Source organism: Mobula birostris, chromosome 30 (genome assembly GCF_030028105.1).
Source record: "Mobula birostris isolate sMobBir1 chromosome 30, sMobBir1.hap1, whole genome shotgun sequence".
Classification (NCBI taxonomy): Eukaryota; Metazoa; Chordata; class Chondrichthyes; order Myliobatiformes; family Myliobatidae; genus Mobula; species Mobula birostris.
Window position 1 is genome coordinate 9,504,625 of NC_092399.1, and position 17,447 is coordinate 9,522,071.

The following is a 17,447-nucleotide window of genomic DNA, read 5'->3' on the forward strand; positions in this document are numbered from 1 at the left end:
AGGCAGCTCACTGCAAATATATAAAGCTTTGGTACGAAAGCAATCTCGGGTACAGATCTGGACCCAATAGCCAAGGGAAGATACACTTCTGATGGAAGGAATGTAACCAAGGTTCACCAGAATGATTCTTGGATGGGGGCATGCTGGTGTTGTGTGAGTAGACATTAAGCAGAATGGGCCTGTACTCTGCAATTTAGGCATTAACGAGACGTGAAGTCACAGGGAACGTGAAGTGCAACAGGGACGATGCTTTCCAAAGGCAGGATGCCTGGAAAAGAAAGGATTACATACTCAGTATAAAGCAGGATGGCTATGCACCTCTTGGTTAATGATACAGGTCCATGGCACGGAAGAGCTTGGGAACTCTTGGTATGAGGCGACCACCTACAGGAGAGATGACAAAATATTTTATCACCCCGAGACTAATTACTCTTTGAAATTTTCTGCCCTATAGTTTCGTGTCTGACTGGTCAGTCTCTGCATATATTCAAGATGCTGATAATCTTTTGGACATTAGAGATTCAAAGGAAGTGGGGCTCATGAACAAAGATACCGCTGAGTTAAAAAAACAGACACATCTGTATTGAATTTACAGGAGTGTGATAGGCTGAATGGCCTAATCCTGCTTCTATTTCTTTCATTTGATTAGATCACTGCTACATTGTCCATTTTCATCTACTTTTTGAAAAGAATTTTGAGCTTTTCATGCCCTGTCATTAAAATTAGGCTGAAATGGAGGTAAATGTAAAAATCACCTTTAAAACTTACACTTGGGACTTCAGGTGGTTTTGTTTTAACTGTGCCTTATTAAATGACCACTACTGATTTCAGGCCTTCTTCCAGATACAATTCTCACAATGGAGCATAACAGGACAAACTTATCACCTCTACAAGCAGCCATTTTATTGATCACATGGCCTGCATGTCATGTGATCTCACCATTTGTGATTGGCTAAGAACTTTAACCTTCAAAATATTTTAAAGTCACCCTACAAGTTAACAGACCTAAGCCATAGAATTGAACTTTTTATACTATTTTCATCTGAGTTATTCTTTTTAACTCCTTCCAAGAAGTTGAAGTATAGTGGCCCTCAATGCAATGAAGCAGTATTATGAAAAATGGTCTCTGAACCCAAATCCATCAAAAACCCAAGTGCGTGCATTCCACCCGAGGAATCAAGAAGCAGCTCAGAAACAAAAGATCTTCTGGTGTGGGAAGGAGCTCGAACACCATCCGACTCCAATTTACCTGGGCGTGACACTGGATAGGACGCTCTCATTTGCCACCCACATCCAAAAACTCCGAGGGAAAGTTGGCTCTCGCAATTCTCTTTTGAAAAAATTAGCAGGCACGAAATGGGGAGCTAATGCTCACACACTTAGATCAACTGCCTTAGCACTCTGCTATGCACCTGCAGAATACTGTGTGGGGCAGATTACCCCATGCAAGGAAAACAGACTTGTTGCTTAACGAAGCCTGCCAAATAATCAAGGGCACACTGTGCCCCACACCCACTAACATCATTTACAGACTTGCAGGCATTGCTCCCCCAGAGATCCGAAGACACACTGCAACAAAAATTGAAAAAGGTAAACAGAACTCGGATCCACGGCACCCACTACACCATCATGTGCCAGTTTCCAGCCGTCTAAACTCGAGGAGAAGCTTTGCTACAGTGGAGGAACTACCGCACGGAACATCCCCCCAAACATACAGGATTGACCTCTGGCAACAAACAGAAGCCAGAACCCCACCAAACAATACAGCGCCAGACCCCACAGAAACGTTGCCAGACGAGGCACTGCTTGACAGACGGAAGAGGTGCACTCTCAACAGAGCGAGAGCGGGAGTTTGTAGGACGGGAGACAATCTGGTGAAGTGGGGTTTAAAGACCAGCGAATCCTGTGAGTGTGGCGAAAGGGTGCAGAACATTGAACACGTTCTGCACAGCTGCCCACTCTCACCTGATTCAGCTGACACAGACCTGCTCAACATCAACCAATCAACACTAGAGTGGCTGTCTGGTGTGACAAGCTACGATGATGATCTGAGTTATTTAGGCTATCAACATTTGAAAAAAAATGAGCAACTGAAAATAGCTGTAAGTCAGTAAGTGTCAAATTCCATTGATGAAAAGGTCTGGTAATTCATTCTTGTAATTTATTCCAAACAAACACGTTGAAGACAAATTACAACACAAAAACCAAGTTGCAATCTCTCGACCAGCATCATAATCAAATTTACGTGGCATCCATCTCACTAATGTTTGCTACTCCAATAAAACTCCAATTTTTCAGCAATCCTGCTAATTCAGCAATTAGCTCACTGAGCTCTTTTCCCCCCGCACTCTTCTCAAATGCACTGGGACCTGGTTACTCGTGAGCCTTTCAAACTCAGAGTCATTCTCTTTCCGTTGGGCCATTTAAACTCTTCCCAGTTCACTGAAAAATTTATTTTTAAAATCATTTTATATTTAGTGATACAGTGCGGAGTAGGCCCGTTCGGCCCTTTGAGCCGTGCTGTCCCAGCAACCCCCAACAAACCCGATTTAACTCGAAACTAATCACAGGACAATTCGCGATTACCAATTTAACCACTACCCGGCATGCCTTTGGACTGTGGGAGGGAAACCGATGCTCCCAGAAAAAAACTCATGCATTCCACAGAGAGGATGTACAGAGGCTCCTTTGAACTTTGAACTTTGACAGTCTTTTTCCTCCAGGGAACTGGGAGGGGGGTGTGATTTAAGGTGAGAAGGGAGAGATTTAAAAGGGTCCTAAGGAGCAACTTTCACAATACATCAGCCTCACTGATGCTGGCCTACTACAATAAAAGCTATTTTTCAGAAATCCTACTAATTCAAAGTTTGCCTCACTTGGCTCTTTTTCTCCACGTTGCCCTCAAAAACACCAGGACCAGGTTAACTGTGAGCCTCTTAAACTCAGAGGCATTCAGTTTCCATTTGGGTCATTTAACTCCGACTGGTTCACTGAAAAATGTATTCTACCGCAGTGCTGTGTGCCATCAAGATAAAGGAATAAGGTCCGCCAGATCAGAAGCACCAATAATCCGACACCACCAAAACTGGAGGGTGCCGGATTATTGGAATTTTTCTGTACTCCCCAACAAGAATTCAGATTTATGAAAATGTTGCCAGGACTTTAGTTATAGGGAAAGTTTCGACAGGCTCAGACTTTATTCTTTGGAGCACAAGAGTCTGAGGTGTGACCTTACAGGGATACATAAAATCAAGAGGGACGTAGACAGGGTGAATGCCTGTGGCCTCTTTTCTCAGGGGGCCATAGGGGTAAGGTGGGAGAGGGGTAGACATTTGAAACGGGTCTAAGGATGGCTCATACCTGGAAGCGGCTGTCAGGAAAAATGTACAAAAACATTTAAACAACATTTGGATAAAGATATGAATGAGAAAGGCTTAGAGGGATGCAGGCAAATCGGACGAGCTTGTTTGGTCAATACAGACAAGTTGAGCTGGAGGATCAGTATCAGGGTTAATAGCACCAGCGTATGTCGTAAAGTTTGTTAACTTTGCAGCAGCAGTACAATGCTGGTGACAGTGGGGGTAAGCTCCGACCACCTATTACATGCTTCCAATGACGTGCACCTCAAATAGCCTCTGACAACCAAGTCCTGCTCCCGGCCTTCACATGTGGCTTAGCTACTAAGCCTGGCTGAACCGTTTCTACTGACAGAAGGGCCAAAGGCAGGTTATTGGTGCTTTTAAACCAGTCGCTTCAGGCAGATGGGGCTCGTCAGCCATGGTTGGCAGCTCCTCTAAGAGAAGGAAAACTCTGCTCTCAATCCTCCGCTGCCTTGAGACTATACCCACTTAAAGGGAAGGCTTCATGAGTAAACCCCAAGGGAAAAATCCGGAGCTGGAGTCCCTCAGGCAGCCCAACGCTGACTGGCAACTCCTGCGAGGCTGCTGGTACCAAACTGTATCGGTCTCTGCCGTTCCTTTGGGTTCATCAGATGCCTGGAGAGGGAGAGATTGCTACATGGGCAACAGCTTGTTCGCCATATCATACTGCCCAGGCTTGCGTATCTAGACAACTAGGACGCAACACCGATGGTCTATCCTGATTGTAAATGACAATATATAATAAATTGTTAAATTAAATAAGTAGGCAAAAATAGAAATAAAAAAGTAGTGAGGTAGTGTTCATGGGTACAATGTTCACTCTTAAAAAGGATGGCAGAGGGGGAAGAAGCTGCTCATGAATCGTTGACTGTGTGCCTTCAGACTCCTGTACCTCCTCCCTGATGGTAGCAATGAGAAGAGGACTTGTCCTCACTGATGGGGATCTTTAGTGAAGGATGCTACCTTCAAAGATCTGCTTCTTTGCTGCATTGCTCTACAATGTGTAACATCTAAGAAAGTGTACGAGTCTGAATTAGGGCACAAGCAACCATGGAAAATAAAGTAGACTATTTTCATCCAACGGCTCCCAGAAAATTTCCTTACGAGCAAGAAAAATTACGAAGCTGAGCTGTGCACCTGTTAAAAGCTTTTTAATCAATACATGACTGCTGGAATAAAGATTGAACATCAAAGTTCTTCTCCAAAGAAGTTATGGAGATTTCAAGCTAGTTCTACAGACCCATAAAGTTGTCCCACATTTTACACCAGCAATTAACAAGGCTACAAGAATAGATATTGACGAATCAACACATCTGTAATTACTTACATCCGAGACTAGATGAAAGATTAATTTTTAACACTGTTACAGACAATGGAGTCTTCATAATGTTGACTACAGAACACAAAACTCTCCTTCCAATGGAAACCTACTGCAATAATTATTGGTTTATAACTACTTTGACTCTTACTAAACTGGGAAAAGTATGAAGAAAATGATAGAGAGGTACTTTTTAGTAACAGCTTCTTCCTCTCTGCCATCCAGTTTATCATGTATTGCATTGTACTGTGGCCGCAAAGTTAACGAATTTCATGACATTTGCCAGTGATGTTAAACCTGATTCTTACTCTTTTTTAAAAGACAGGTCACCCAAGAAAATGCAAAATCCAAAGATAAGTTCTTACACTCTGGATAGTTGAATACATTGTAAAGCCTGCATAATAACACCAAATTTGCGTAAGCTTTTCTCCTCCTCCCACTATCTTCACTGAATCTAATTAGTAAACTACAAGGGATGATTGATAAGTTTGTGGCCTAAGGTAGAAGGAGTCAATTTTAGAAAACCTAGCACATTTATTTTTCAACATAGTCCCCTCCTACATTTACACACTTAGTCCAGCGGTCATGGAGCATACAGATCTTGGCCCTCCAGAAAGCAGCCACAGCAGGGGTGATTGATAAGTTCGTGGCCTAAGGTAGAAGGAGATGAGTTATACAGCTCTCGTTACATGCGCCTGCAGTTCAACTCTTTGAGTGATTGTGCAGAAAGTTTGAAGTTAATAACTCATCTCCTTCTACCTTAGGCCACGTACCTATCAATCACCCCTTATGTTATTAACTGATGAGTTATTAACCTCAATGCTGTGGAGGCCCGATCATTGAGGGTGTTTAAGAAGGAGATTGACAGGTATCTAATTAGTCAGGGTATCAAGGGATATGTGGAAAAAGCCGGAAATTGGAACTAGATGGGTGAATCGTTTAGCTCATGGGGAAGCTGCGGAGCAGACTCGATGGGCCGAATGGCCTACTTCTGCTCCTTTGTCTTGTGATCTTGTGATCTTGTGACCTTTCTGCATAATCACTCAAAGAGTTGAACTGCATGTGCATGGAACGAAAGTTGTATAACTCATCTCCTTCTACCTTAGGCCACAAACTTATCAATCACCCCTGCTGTAAGCATTTTCTGAAGGTCCAAGATCTGTATGCTCCACGACCGCTGGACTAAGTGTGTACATGTAGGAAGGGACTATGTTGAAAAACAAATGTGCTAGGTTTTCTAAAATTGACTCCTTCTACCTTAGGCCACAAACTTATCAATCATCCCTCGTACCTCTTCATTACGTAAACCGCTTCAGATAAATTAGAGTAACATATCCAAAAATAACTATAAGATGAATTACTGGAGAATAGTCTCCTGTTTCACATAGAATAACAGACTTTCAAAGTAGCAGTAGCAATGACAATTGAACTGAGTTAACTGTTTAAATGAAGACATTCAGAATAACACTCAGTAAAGTTTAAGAAACAAGTTGCTGATGATAAATACTCAAGGTTCTTTCTTGGGGTGCTCCTGTCCCCTTCACGTGCCGAGGCTGAGCAAGTCGATTGGTACAGCAAATTAAAAAGTCCCTGAAATTTAATAAAAGCTTGTGCCTTTGCTTCAGAAGTGCCTTTGACAAACTGTATCCGGGCAACCTACATGACAGTAAACAATGAGTTAACGGCCCAAGTTTCGCTTCCCCTTGGCCTTGTTCACAACCTTGAGAGGGTCAGAGGCAGGACTGGGTCTGTACCAAGGGGACAGGGAGGACATTGCAGCTGCCTGATTGCATGAATCATCTGTAGCTTTGTGACAAAACGGATGAGTTTCTGTCCCGGCTGCTTGAGGTGTGAGTGAAGACAGTGGGGGGGAAGAGAGTGAAAGCAGCGTTTAGCCATGGAAAGTGGAAAGTTAATTTTATTTCTTTATTCCACAATGGTGTTATAATCATGGAAGTCGTTGTGGAGAATGAAGTGTGTGTCATACCTGGGTCAGACCTGTTAAGATTGTAAGAAAGATAAAGATGCAGGAGCAGCTTATTCATTTTCAAACTTATTTTGCTATTCAATTAACACTTTATCTGGTTATCTTAAAGCAGGAAACATCCTGAGTATGTAATGAGGTCTTCTGGCCTGTGCGGGGCACTGGAGAGCATTGGGCTTTTAGAGCACCTTATATGGTTAATTGGTGTTTAAAGGCAGTCTTTAATCGTTCAAAGAGTCACTTGCTCTTTGTGATGCGGTCTCCTAGAGCCTTCTGTTTCAGCTTGTTAAGTTTATTTTAACAGATTTCCTGTTACTTGTATTATTTAAGCAAATACGTGAGTAGTGCTAATCGTGGGGTCTTCCTGTCATGATGTGTGCTGGCAATATCGGAACCCAAGTGTAGAGACTACAGCGAGAGTTTATTCATAATTCCAAAAGAACATCGGTGGCTCAGCCGAGTGCACTACAAGAAGTAACATTCTCAAAACTCGGACCCCACAATTAGTGCTAATCAGGCATCCACTTAAATCATGCAACTAACAAGGAATCCTTAAGCCTATCAAAATAAACTTAACAAGCTTAAAGAGACCGCATTACAAAGAGTGAGTCACTCAAGCAAAACAGAAGGAACTCTTAAACGATTAATGAATTATCAAATAACAATTAACCAATTCAGATGCTCTAAAAACCTTGGAGCCCAAACCTCTGCAGTGCCCCATACAGGCCTGAGGAACTCATTACAGAGTGTTATCAAGGAAAGTCTGAGGCTTGCACACAGATATATTAGGACAGGCGAATAGAAGTCTAGGTAAATAGGCGAGCGATGAAGAGTAAAAACAGAAAATACTGGAGAAGCTCAGCAGGTTAGTCAGTATCTGTGGAAAGAGAAGTAGTTGACATTTCGGGTCTGAAGCCTTCTCCCAGAACTGAGAAAGAGCTTTAAGAGCAAAAGGGGCAAGTTTTGAGGATTGCAGACATCTGATAACTGTGGAGCTGAAAGAAGCTTCGGGGAAGAGAGTATGAGGGGTGGCAGAGTGATTAGATATAATAACAAAATTAGGAAGGCTACTGTTGTCTAATTGAATGATTGAGCAACTCAAAGAACTGAGTGGTCATCTCAAACACCTGTTGATATATTGAAACAACGCACACAAAATGCTGGAGGAACTCTGGCCAAAATTTGGCAAATGGAAGCAAGCAGTAACTTGATCTAGTTAAGTGGGTCCATGTGGCTATTAATGTATTCCTTTAATAATTGGTAGAAAGTGAATAAACCCAACACTACCCAGTATGCTGGCACTGTTTTTTCACTGGCTTTTTTGCACATAGAGATTAATTTTTAGATGTTATTACAGCAAGACACTTCCTAGACCAAGGATTTTGTGGTCCAGTTAACATGACTATTCAAACCATGATGTCACTGAGCAAACCTCTCACTCATACTCTGCATCATAATAGGTTGGTAACTTGGGTAAACCCAAGGGAGGAGGCTGTTTGGCTTAAAGAGAGATACGCTATTCAGGAGCAAAAGCAATTGACTAGAACATCCACTGAAATTAGAACAATGAAAATATTGTGGTCTGAAAGATTAGACAGAAACGTTGAGAAATTTAAAATCTTCTGTCTTACCCTCTTTATCTTGAAGCAAATGTGTAAGATGACGTAACACTTTAACAGATGCAGTAACATTGATGCAAACTAGGTAGCAATTGTTCAATCAAAGGTCGAAGTTTTATGCCTTTACTATCAGGAGCCGTTACTGGGCCTCATTCTGGCCCCTCAACAGAATGGCAGCTCCCCTCCACCAAGAGCCATACTACAGCTTGTTTTTTCAAACACACTCCAGTACTTAGCATTGGCAGCCCTCTTATTCCTTCCTTGGAATAGTCTGGAGGACAGCCAAACTCATGATTGTTTACTGAAATACACGCTGTGAAGAGATTTCCTTCTAGTCATAATAGAGATTAAAAGAACTGCTTCACCTCCTGTGACTGTTCTGTCAGGGAAATTGAAGAATTTTGTTTCCAAAGTTTAGTCCTCTATTTATGTTCTGTAACTCTGAAAGAAAAAGGTGGGAGCCCGGGATAACTCGAGTAGGCTTAGTTTCTCTTTCGCGAGGCGCTCAAATATGACGTAGTGGTATTATGACGCATGTCATTCATGTACTTCTTACACATAACCCGTAATTAATTACATAAACAAAGATGTAAACATAAATATATGTATACATAAACATATATCAAGCAATATATTTGCAATATTACTCAAATATTATTGAAATATTAAATACACTACACTCCTCCCTGCTTAGCTTTAAGCTCCAACTCAATATAGAATACTTCTGGTCGATATATACAGTCTACCATATACAACTACTATATAGACATCAACAACATAGTAAATTTTAAATTGTCCCATTCAGGCCTAAAGATTGATCACTGTGGAGGATTCCTTAGTCTTGTGGGATAATGCCTTTCCTGACAAGGGGGGGATCACTCTGTTTGGCAGGTGAGACTTGTGGCTGTGAAACAACCTCAGGTTCCACGACCTCCTCTGTGGTGGTTGTACAAGTTGACTCTGGGACTGCAGGAGGTTGTTCTAACAACTCTGGACACCTTTCTTCTTGAACAATTGACTCCAGTCTCTTCAACTGGTTGATGTGACATCTGCAATTGACATTAGATGTAATCTCCACTGTGTTGGAGAATGGTCAAGTTCTATCCCTAATCTTGCCAAGTACCCATTTTTGATCATCTCTGTCATCCCTCACCTGCTTGTCCAGGAGTGAAACATCGAACCTCCTTGTTTGAGGAGACCTTAATTTGTCTCAGCTGTTTGTCATGCATACTCCTTCTGAGATTGGGTTTGAGGAGATCCAAGCGTAAACACAAGGGAGGACCCAAGAACAGTATGGTTGGTGAGTCATTGGTTGTGGAGAGTGCTGCACTGTGGTATGCAAGGAGGAAACTGGCGAGCTTCTCAATCAGTGTCAGTGTAGTGTGTTCTGCTGACATTGCTTGAAGTGTGTTCTTTAGACCGTGGGCAAATCTTTCCACCAAGGTGGGTGGTACAGTGCAGATGTAATATGTCTTATTCCATTCATTTTCAGGAATGTCTGAATTGGTTCTGCAACAAACTGTGGTCCATTGCCACTAACTAAGTGTTCTGGAACACCAGTCCTTGAGAAGAGGTTTCTCAGCACATCAGCAGTGTCTGAGGCTGTAGTGGAGGCTATTGGGAATACATCTGGCCATTTTATAGCTGCACTCACTACTACCAAGAAATTTGTGCCCATGAATATTCCGGCAAAATCCACGTGAATCTTCTGCCAGGGCAATGCAAACCATTCCCAGGGATGGAGAGGAACTGCTTTTGGCACCCTCTGGACATGTTAGCACCCCGAACAGTGCCTACTATAGTGATAATGCCCTTTGTGAGTGTTTATGGTGAGAAACACTTTGAACTCTACTTCCATCTCCATCTGTAGGAAGGCCTCATCTAAGTCCACTTTGCTGAAGTGTTTTCCTCCAGAAAGGTTTGCAAAGATATTCGCTATCCTGGGCAGAGGGCATTGATCTACTTTCAGTACTGGGTTGATGGTGACTTAAAATCACCACAGATCCTTCTTGGCTACCGGGACCACTGGTGTTGCCCATGGGCTCCACTCAAACTTGAAAGAATTCCTTCAGCCTTGAGGTAGCCTAGCTCACTGGCTACTTTATCACGAATGGTATAAGGAACCGGATGGACTTTTGAGTGTGGCATTTTCATTTTAGCACTATTTTACCCTTCACATGTTTGCATTTTCCAGTGCCATCCTCGAACATTGCTGTGGCGTCATCCAGTACCTTTCTTAAATCACTCTCGGTTGACTCCATCGTGGGGGATATGACATGAAAATGGTGGATGGATCTCCAGTCGAGTTTGAGTTGTTTCAGCCAATTGTGTCCCCACAATGCTGGCCCTCCTGGTTTTACCACATACAAGCCCAATGTAGCTTGTTGGTTGTTGTATTTCACTTTTACGAATGTCTTTTCCATAGGAGTTAGCTTTTCTCCAGTGTAAGCTCTTAGCTGGCTATCTGCAGTTTTCAGTTCAGTATCTTTGAAATGCTGTTCAAACTCATTTTGTGGATTGACTGAAACAGCTGAACCAGTGTTCAATTCCATTTTAATTAATTTGCCGTTCACTTCTGGTGTCAGTCATATTGCTTGCCTCTTGATAGTCTTCACATGGTAAATCTCAAGGCTACTCAGTCCAGCGTCACTCTCTTCATTATAAGATTTTTCATCAACAGCAGGCAGATTAGTGCTTTTTTTTGAAATTGCAACTTCACTTTTTAGCATTTTCTCTTCCCTGTACAATCCATTTAGCTTTGTCTGCTTGACATGCTCTTTGTATGTGTCCCACTTTGTTGCATTTTTTGCAAGTTTCACCTTTAAACCTGCATTGGTCTCGCTTATGTGAGCCCCCGCCACCATATAACACAATTCGTTCAGGTAGGCCAGTTTCTGTGGAATCACTACAATTTTGCTCACACTCACTTCCATTCCTGACTGCAACTCAATTGTATTTCTGTCTGCTGTTTCCATTGATACAGTGATTTGAACTGCTTTTTAAAATGTGAGCTGTGATTCAGTTAGGAGCCATTTTTCAATGCTTTCTTGTAAGATTCCACAATCTAAATGAACCCAGCACTGAACTGACAATGCTCAATCTCTTCAATTCAGCCATGTACATTGAAATGTATTCGCCTTCCTTTTGATTCAACAATGGTTTCAGTTCTACATGTTCCCACATTACTTTTAAGGTATCAGCAAAGCTCATTTCAGCTGGTTTGGTTAAAGAAATCAAACTTCTAAGCAAACTCTATGCTTTTCCACCTATTAAACTCAGCAACACTGGAACTCATTTTGCATTGGCTATTTCATTTCTTCAAAATACTGTTCAATTCACTCCATTTCCATACTCCAGTTATATGCTGCACAATTAAATGTGTCAATCCTTCCGATGTGTTCAGCCATTTCTGCTTTTTTTAAAAATTTATGATCACTGTTTATGAACACGTGAATTTTGTCCACTTCCTGGCTTTTTTATTAATTTGACCATCTCCCTCCTTTTCCAAAGAAACATGTGCTGTGCTTTTTTTAAAAAACTCGAACATCTCTCTCCTTTTGTGAAGGAAAAATGTGCTATGCTTCAATAGGTAGGTCATCGTCGCGGGCTCGTTTTAAAACTTACTCGTTGCTACTGTTATGTTTCGCAGCTCCAAAAACTAATCGAAACAAAAATGTGGGAGCTCAGGATAACTCGTATACACTTAGTTTCTCTTTTGTGCGGTGCTCAAGTATGACATAGTGGTGTAGTGAAATATGCCATTCATGTACCTCTTACATATATCCCATAATGAGCAATGCAAACAAAAAAAATTGCTTAGTCAAATGTTACAATTTTATTCAAATGTTACTGAACTATTTAGTACACTACATGATTCAGCTTCCTACAGATCTCCCTACCAGTAGAACATGATGGTTGATTTCCAGGTGCGTCACAGGCTTGTACCTGGAGCTCTACACCTGTGATCAGAGGCAACAGCCAACCTGCCTAGTACTCCAAAACCCAGAGACTCTTTGGAACTCATTGGAGAACTGCAACCATCCACGACCAGGTGAAGACAAGCATCACTATTGCTGCCCATTGCCTTGTTCCCAGCCATTAGGAAAATACATTTATTGGATCCAAGTGCATTAACATTTTTGGCCTAACGCTTAAGGGATTATGCAACGGTAAGGCATCGTCTGTTGGCTGGGAAAATTTGAGCAATGACATCACAGAGCAAGCTTTGTATCACAGTGAGAACAGATATCACAATCGGATGGTGTCGAAGAATCTACTCTTTTTTTTACGGTATTTTACTGTAGTGGAATTTGCCCCATTATCAAACAAAATTAAAGACACAGACCTCAGCATACCATTAACCCTTCAATATGTGATCATGGGAAGCCATTGCCTTACGACCCCGCCAATGTCAGGCTACATTTTAAATTTATACAGCAAATTTTGGGCATTAACCAACAGCTAAGCATACATAGTCAGTAATTTCAAGAAGCACTTGTTAAGTATCAGCCGGTACACAAATGTTTCTGCGCGGTACACAAAATTAGAACTGCACATCCACATTCAGTTCCTCTATTAGTCAGATGGTATCGGACCAAGGTCAGCAATACCTCAGTACTGGCATGATCTATTGTTAGCTAGCACAAGCAGAGCATGATCTACCTCTTATCCTGTCACCCCGGCGACCCAAATCTTGAGAAATACTTTTAGCTAGTCAAGTTTGACAACAAAATTTAACTCAACATTTAATTTTCTTCCACAGGTGGTCTCCTGAGGAAATCTCAGGCAGGACCCTGCTCAAGCAGCTACAATACAGAAGAGGGAGGTAGACCAGCAACAAGTGATCTGTTAAATTCTGAATGATGTGGGCAGCAGGAGCTACTGAACAACTTTGCTTTGCCAAGAGATTAGATAAATGAAGTGGACTAAGTTTTGAACTGTTTGTCTCACCTGCCTGCCTGGCAGCATTTGAGAAAGAGAAAAACAATCTGTTTAACAAATAAGGAAATACTGGTCTATGTGAGCAGCAACGGTCCATGAATACATGGACAGCATGTTCAGAACAGCAGACGTGTCCGGGCAAGTTCAAGTTTAATTGTCATTCAACCACACACATGAATACAGCCAAAAGAAAGGTGTTCGTCTGGGGCCAAGGTGCAAATCCCGGTACCAACAGTCACACACAGCAGACAACACATCTATCACATATAGGTCTAGTTTATTGTCATTTAACTATATACATGTAATATAGAAATGTATATGATCTATAGGCATCCATTAGTCTCATGAGACCATGGATTTGCGCCTTGGAAGATTTCCAGGGCACAGGCCTGGTCAAGGTTGTATGGAAGACCAGCAGTTGTCCATGCTGCAAGTCTCCCCTCTCCACACCACCGATGTTGCCCAAGGGAAGGGCATTAGGACCCATACAGCTTGGCACCAGTGTCGTCGCAGAGCAATGTGTGGTTAAGTGCCTTGCTCAAGGACACACACGCTGCCTCAGCCAAGGCTCGAACTAGCGACCTTCAAATCACTAGACGAATGCCTTAACCACTTGGCCACGTGCCAACACAATGATCTATATATTGTATATAGAAACAGGACAACGTTTCTCTGAACCAGGGAGTAAAGGACAGTAGTACACCTAACACACATAACACACAATAATTTATGAAGGTAAGAATAAAATCTACAAATGAATCACGCATTAATAACAAACTAAAGTGCATTAATTAAATATTGTAAGCTACGGAACAGGTTAAGCCGTGACACCTCGGATGCGATGCGGCAGGGAGTTCAGAAGCCTAGTGGCCTGAGGGAAGAAAATGTTCCGCATCCTGACATCGGGGTCTCCTGCCTGATGGTAGAAAGTCAAAGTATAATTATGATAACAGATAAACATACAGTTACAAAAGAATTAATAATTTAAAAATAGCAACATGATCCAAGTTCCCAGGTGTCACGGCTTGTAGATTGACAGTGCAGCATACTCTGGAGATTGAGATAACACCAGTCACTAGGCCTTGCCAAGAGAAGGGAAACGGGGAAGCTAGGCAATGCTGTTCCACATATATTGGTAACACACTGTGTTCACAGTACATTGTCTATATTAGGGGTACTCTAAAGCAGGGGTTCCCAACCTGGGGTCCACAAATCCTCGGTTAATGGGAGGGGTTCATGGCATAAAAAAGGTTGGGAACCTCTGCTCTAAAATTAGGAAATTATGGATAGCAGATATAAGTTTGATATTAGCGGTTGGAGCAATCTTAACTTACCTTAACTTTTTTTAAACTTATCTTAATTGAAATGAGGAGACAAAGACTCCAGAACTGGTCCTCAGGAAATAAAGCCTGCTCACAAGTTAACTTCAACCTGATACTTCGAAGGCTATTGAAACCAATCACGGAGCGAGGGGTTTCTGAATGTGTTTTATTGAAACTATGCAGTGGAAAATGATTGATGAATATTTACAAGGGACCGCAGACACTGGGGTCTGCAGCAATACACAACCTGCTGGAAAATTTAGCAGGTTGAGTGGCGTCAGTGGGAGGAAAGGGACTGCTGACGTCCCGAGCCAAAACCCTGCATCAGAATCAGAATCAGGTTTATTATCACTGGCATGTGACGTGAAATTTGTTAACGTAGCAGCAGCAGTACAATGATATAGAAAAAAAAATCGATTGCAGTAATTATAAATGTATACCAAATAGTTAAATTAAAAATAATGCAAAAACAGAAATAATTTTAAAAAGTGAAGTAGTGTTCGTGGGTTCAATGTCCAGTTAAGAATCAGATGACAGGGGGAAGAAGCTGTTCCTGAAACGCTGAGCGTTTGCCTAATGGCAACAATGAGAGGAGGGCATGTCCTGGGTGATGAGGGTCCTTAATGATGGACGTCGCCTATCTGACGCAACGCTCCTTGAAAGTGTCTTGGATACTACAGGGGCTAGTCCCTATGACTTTACAACTTTATGTAGCTTCTTTCAGTCCTGTCCAAGAGTTTGCAGATCCTTAATATATGAAGATATCACTGATATCTTTATTGTGAGGTAGCATTCAGGGCTTCATTGTCCATTCAGTAATCTGATGCCGGAGGGGATGGAGTCGTTCCTGAAAAATTGAGTGTGCACCTTTAGGCTCCTCTACCTCCTCCTTGATGGTAGCAATGAGAAGAGGGCATGTCCTGGGTGGTGTGTGTGTGTGGGGGGGGTCCTTAATGACTTCAATTTAGTCACATGATTATGGTAGGACAACCCCCTGCAAAAAAAAGCCACACCAGCTTTTACCCTGTGAGGTACTCCAAGCTCACACATATTATGCAGTGCTTTTCACACCATGCATGTTGCTTTGCAAATCCAGACTTTGCGGTTTCAAAATTCAAAGTCACGTTGCGACAGGCTACGTCTGCCTGCCCCAGGTTTGGCAAGTTCTGCACTGTTTGTGTGCTGAGCTACAGGTAATGGCCTCCCTTCAGGGATGGGTACCCCGGGGACGTTGCTGAGGGGAGATCAGCCCGGTTCTCCGTTAATGTTGTTGTCCCCCCACCCCCACCCCATCGGTTTCTGGTCTGTGCTAGTGTTCTTGGTCTCCTGCAGTGGGGGTGCAGTGGACACGGTGTTGCGATGAATTCCCTTGCAGGTTCCTAGCTATCACACTCCTTCACATCCCTTCCATTCTGTCGGTTCCTTTGCCTGCAACATCATCATCATCGGCTGGTGAGACGCTCAACAGCTTCTTCATCTCTGCCTTCAGGCTTCTGAAATGTCAATGAACCCACGGACACCATCTCACTGGTTTTGCTCTCATTTTGCACTAGTTGCTGAATTTATATAACAACAGTTCGGAATTGTCTTACTGTTCATTTCTCGACAACTATCAGTGACAAAAATCACTGCTTTTTGAACACAAACACACACGGGTGGTCGTAAACACAAAATAATCTGCAGATGCCGGGATCAAAGCAACACTCACAACACGCTGGAGGAACTCAGCAGGTCGGGCAGCATCCGTGAAAACGAACAGTCAACGTTTCGGGCCGGAACCCTTCGACAGGACTCAAACCGAAGGGTTCCGGCCTGAAACGTTGACTGTTTCCACAGATGCTGCCTGACCTGCTGAGTTTCTCCAGCGTGTTGTGAGTGACACACAGCTGGTGCTATTTAAAAACCGTTCGCTCTAAGCACAGTGTAGTGTTTAACAGCCACACAGATGCACATGATGAATGTTAGTTCGAAACTTCGACAATAGTCTCCCATCCCAATTGTGCAGCAAAGTGGCCCAAATTAGTGGCCACCCCGATTCACTGAGTATGTGTAATGCAAACATCTAATCAGTCAATCATGTGGCGGAAATTCACTGCATAAAAGCATTTAGACATGATCTAGAGGTTTAGTTGTCATTCAGATCAAATATCAGAATGGGGAAAAAAAAGTGATCTAAGTGACATTGACCAGCGAATGATTGTTGGTGCCAGACGGGATTGTTTGGAGTATCTCAGAAACTGCTGATGTCCTGGGATTTTCACACACAGCAGGGGTTCCCAATCTGGGGTCCACGGACCTTTGCTTAATGGCATTGGTCCATGGCATAAAAAGAGTTAGGAATTCCTGGCCTAGAGTTCACAGAGAATGGTGTAAAAAATATAAAGCATCCAGCGAGCAGCAGTTCTGTGGGCAAAAACGCTTTGCTAATGATTGAGGTGAGAGGAGAACGGCCAGACTGGTTCCAGCTGACAGGAAGGTGACGTTAACTCAAATAACCACATGTTATAACAGTGGTGTGCAGATGAGCACAACCTATTGAATTTTAAACTGGATGGATTACAGCAGTAGAAGACCACACTGGTTTCCAAGATGTTTCTAATAATGTGGCCACATCGTGTGTGTGTGTGTGTGTGTGTGTCTCCAAATGAATATATATATATTCTTATTATGATTTACAGATCATGTCTTGCACTGTACTGCTGCCACAAGACAACAAACTTCATGACATATGTCAGTGATAATAAACGTGATTCTCATTCTGACCTCCGTCACTTTTCCTCACTTGTCACCATTCTCTGAGGTCACCTAACATTTGGAAGTCCATCCCCTGCTTCTTCCCCCCCAGTGCAGCTTCCCCTTCCCTGGACTGAATCATGGCAGGGG

The 17,447-nt window shown here is 42.5% G+C and overlaps 1 protein-coding gene across 4 annotated transcripts in view; it reads right to left on the reverse strand.

Moving 5' to 3' along the window:
• The window catches only part of LOC140190432 (uncharacterized), a 76,472-nt gene that overhangs the window by 46,205 nt on the left and 12,820 nt on the right, over nt 1-17,447 (reverse strand). For 2 of the 4 annotated variants that reach the window (XM_072247000.1, XM_072246999.1), the window contains exon 1: nt 8,314-8,398. The exons of 1 other annotated variant lie outside the window; for it this stretch is intronic. In XM_072247000.1, coding sequence (XP_072103101.1) covers nt 8,314-8,373 — 60 coding nt within the window. In that variant the 5' untranslated portion in view covers nt 8,374-8,398. Of the gene's footprint in view, nt 1-8,313; nt 8,399-17,447 lie in introns of those variants that run through there. One more of the 4 variants, XM_072247002.1, reaches the window with a different exon arrangement.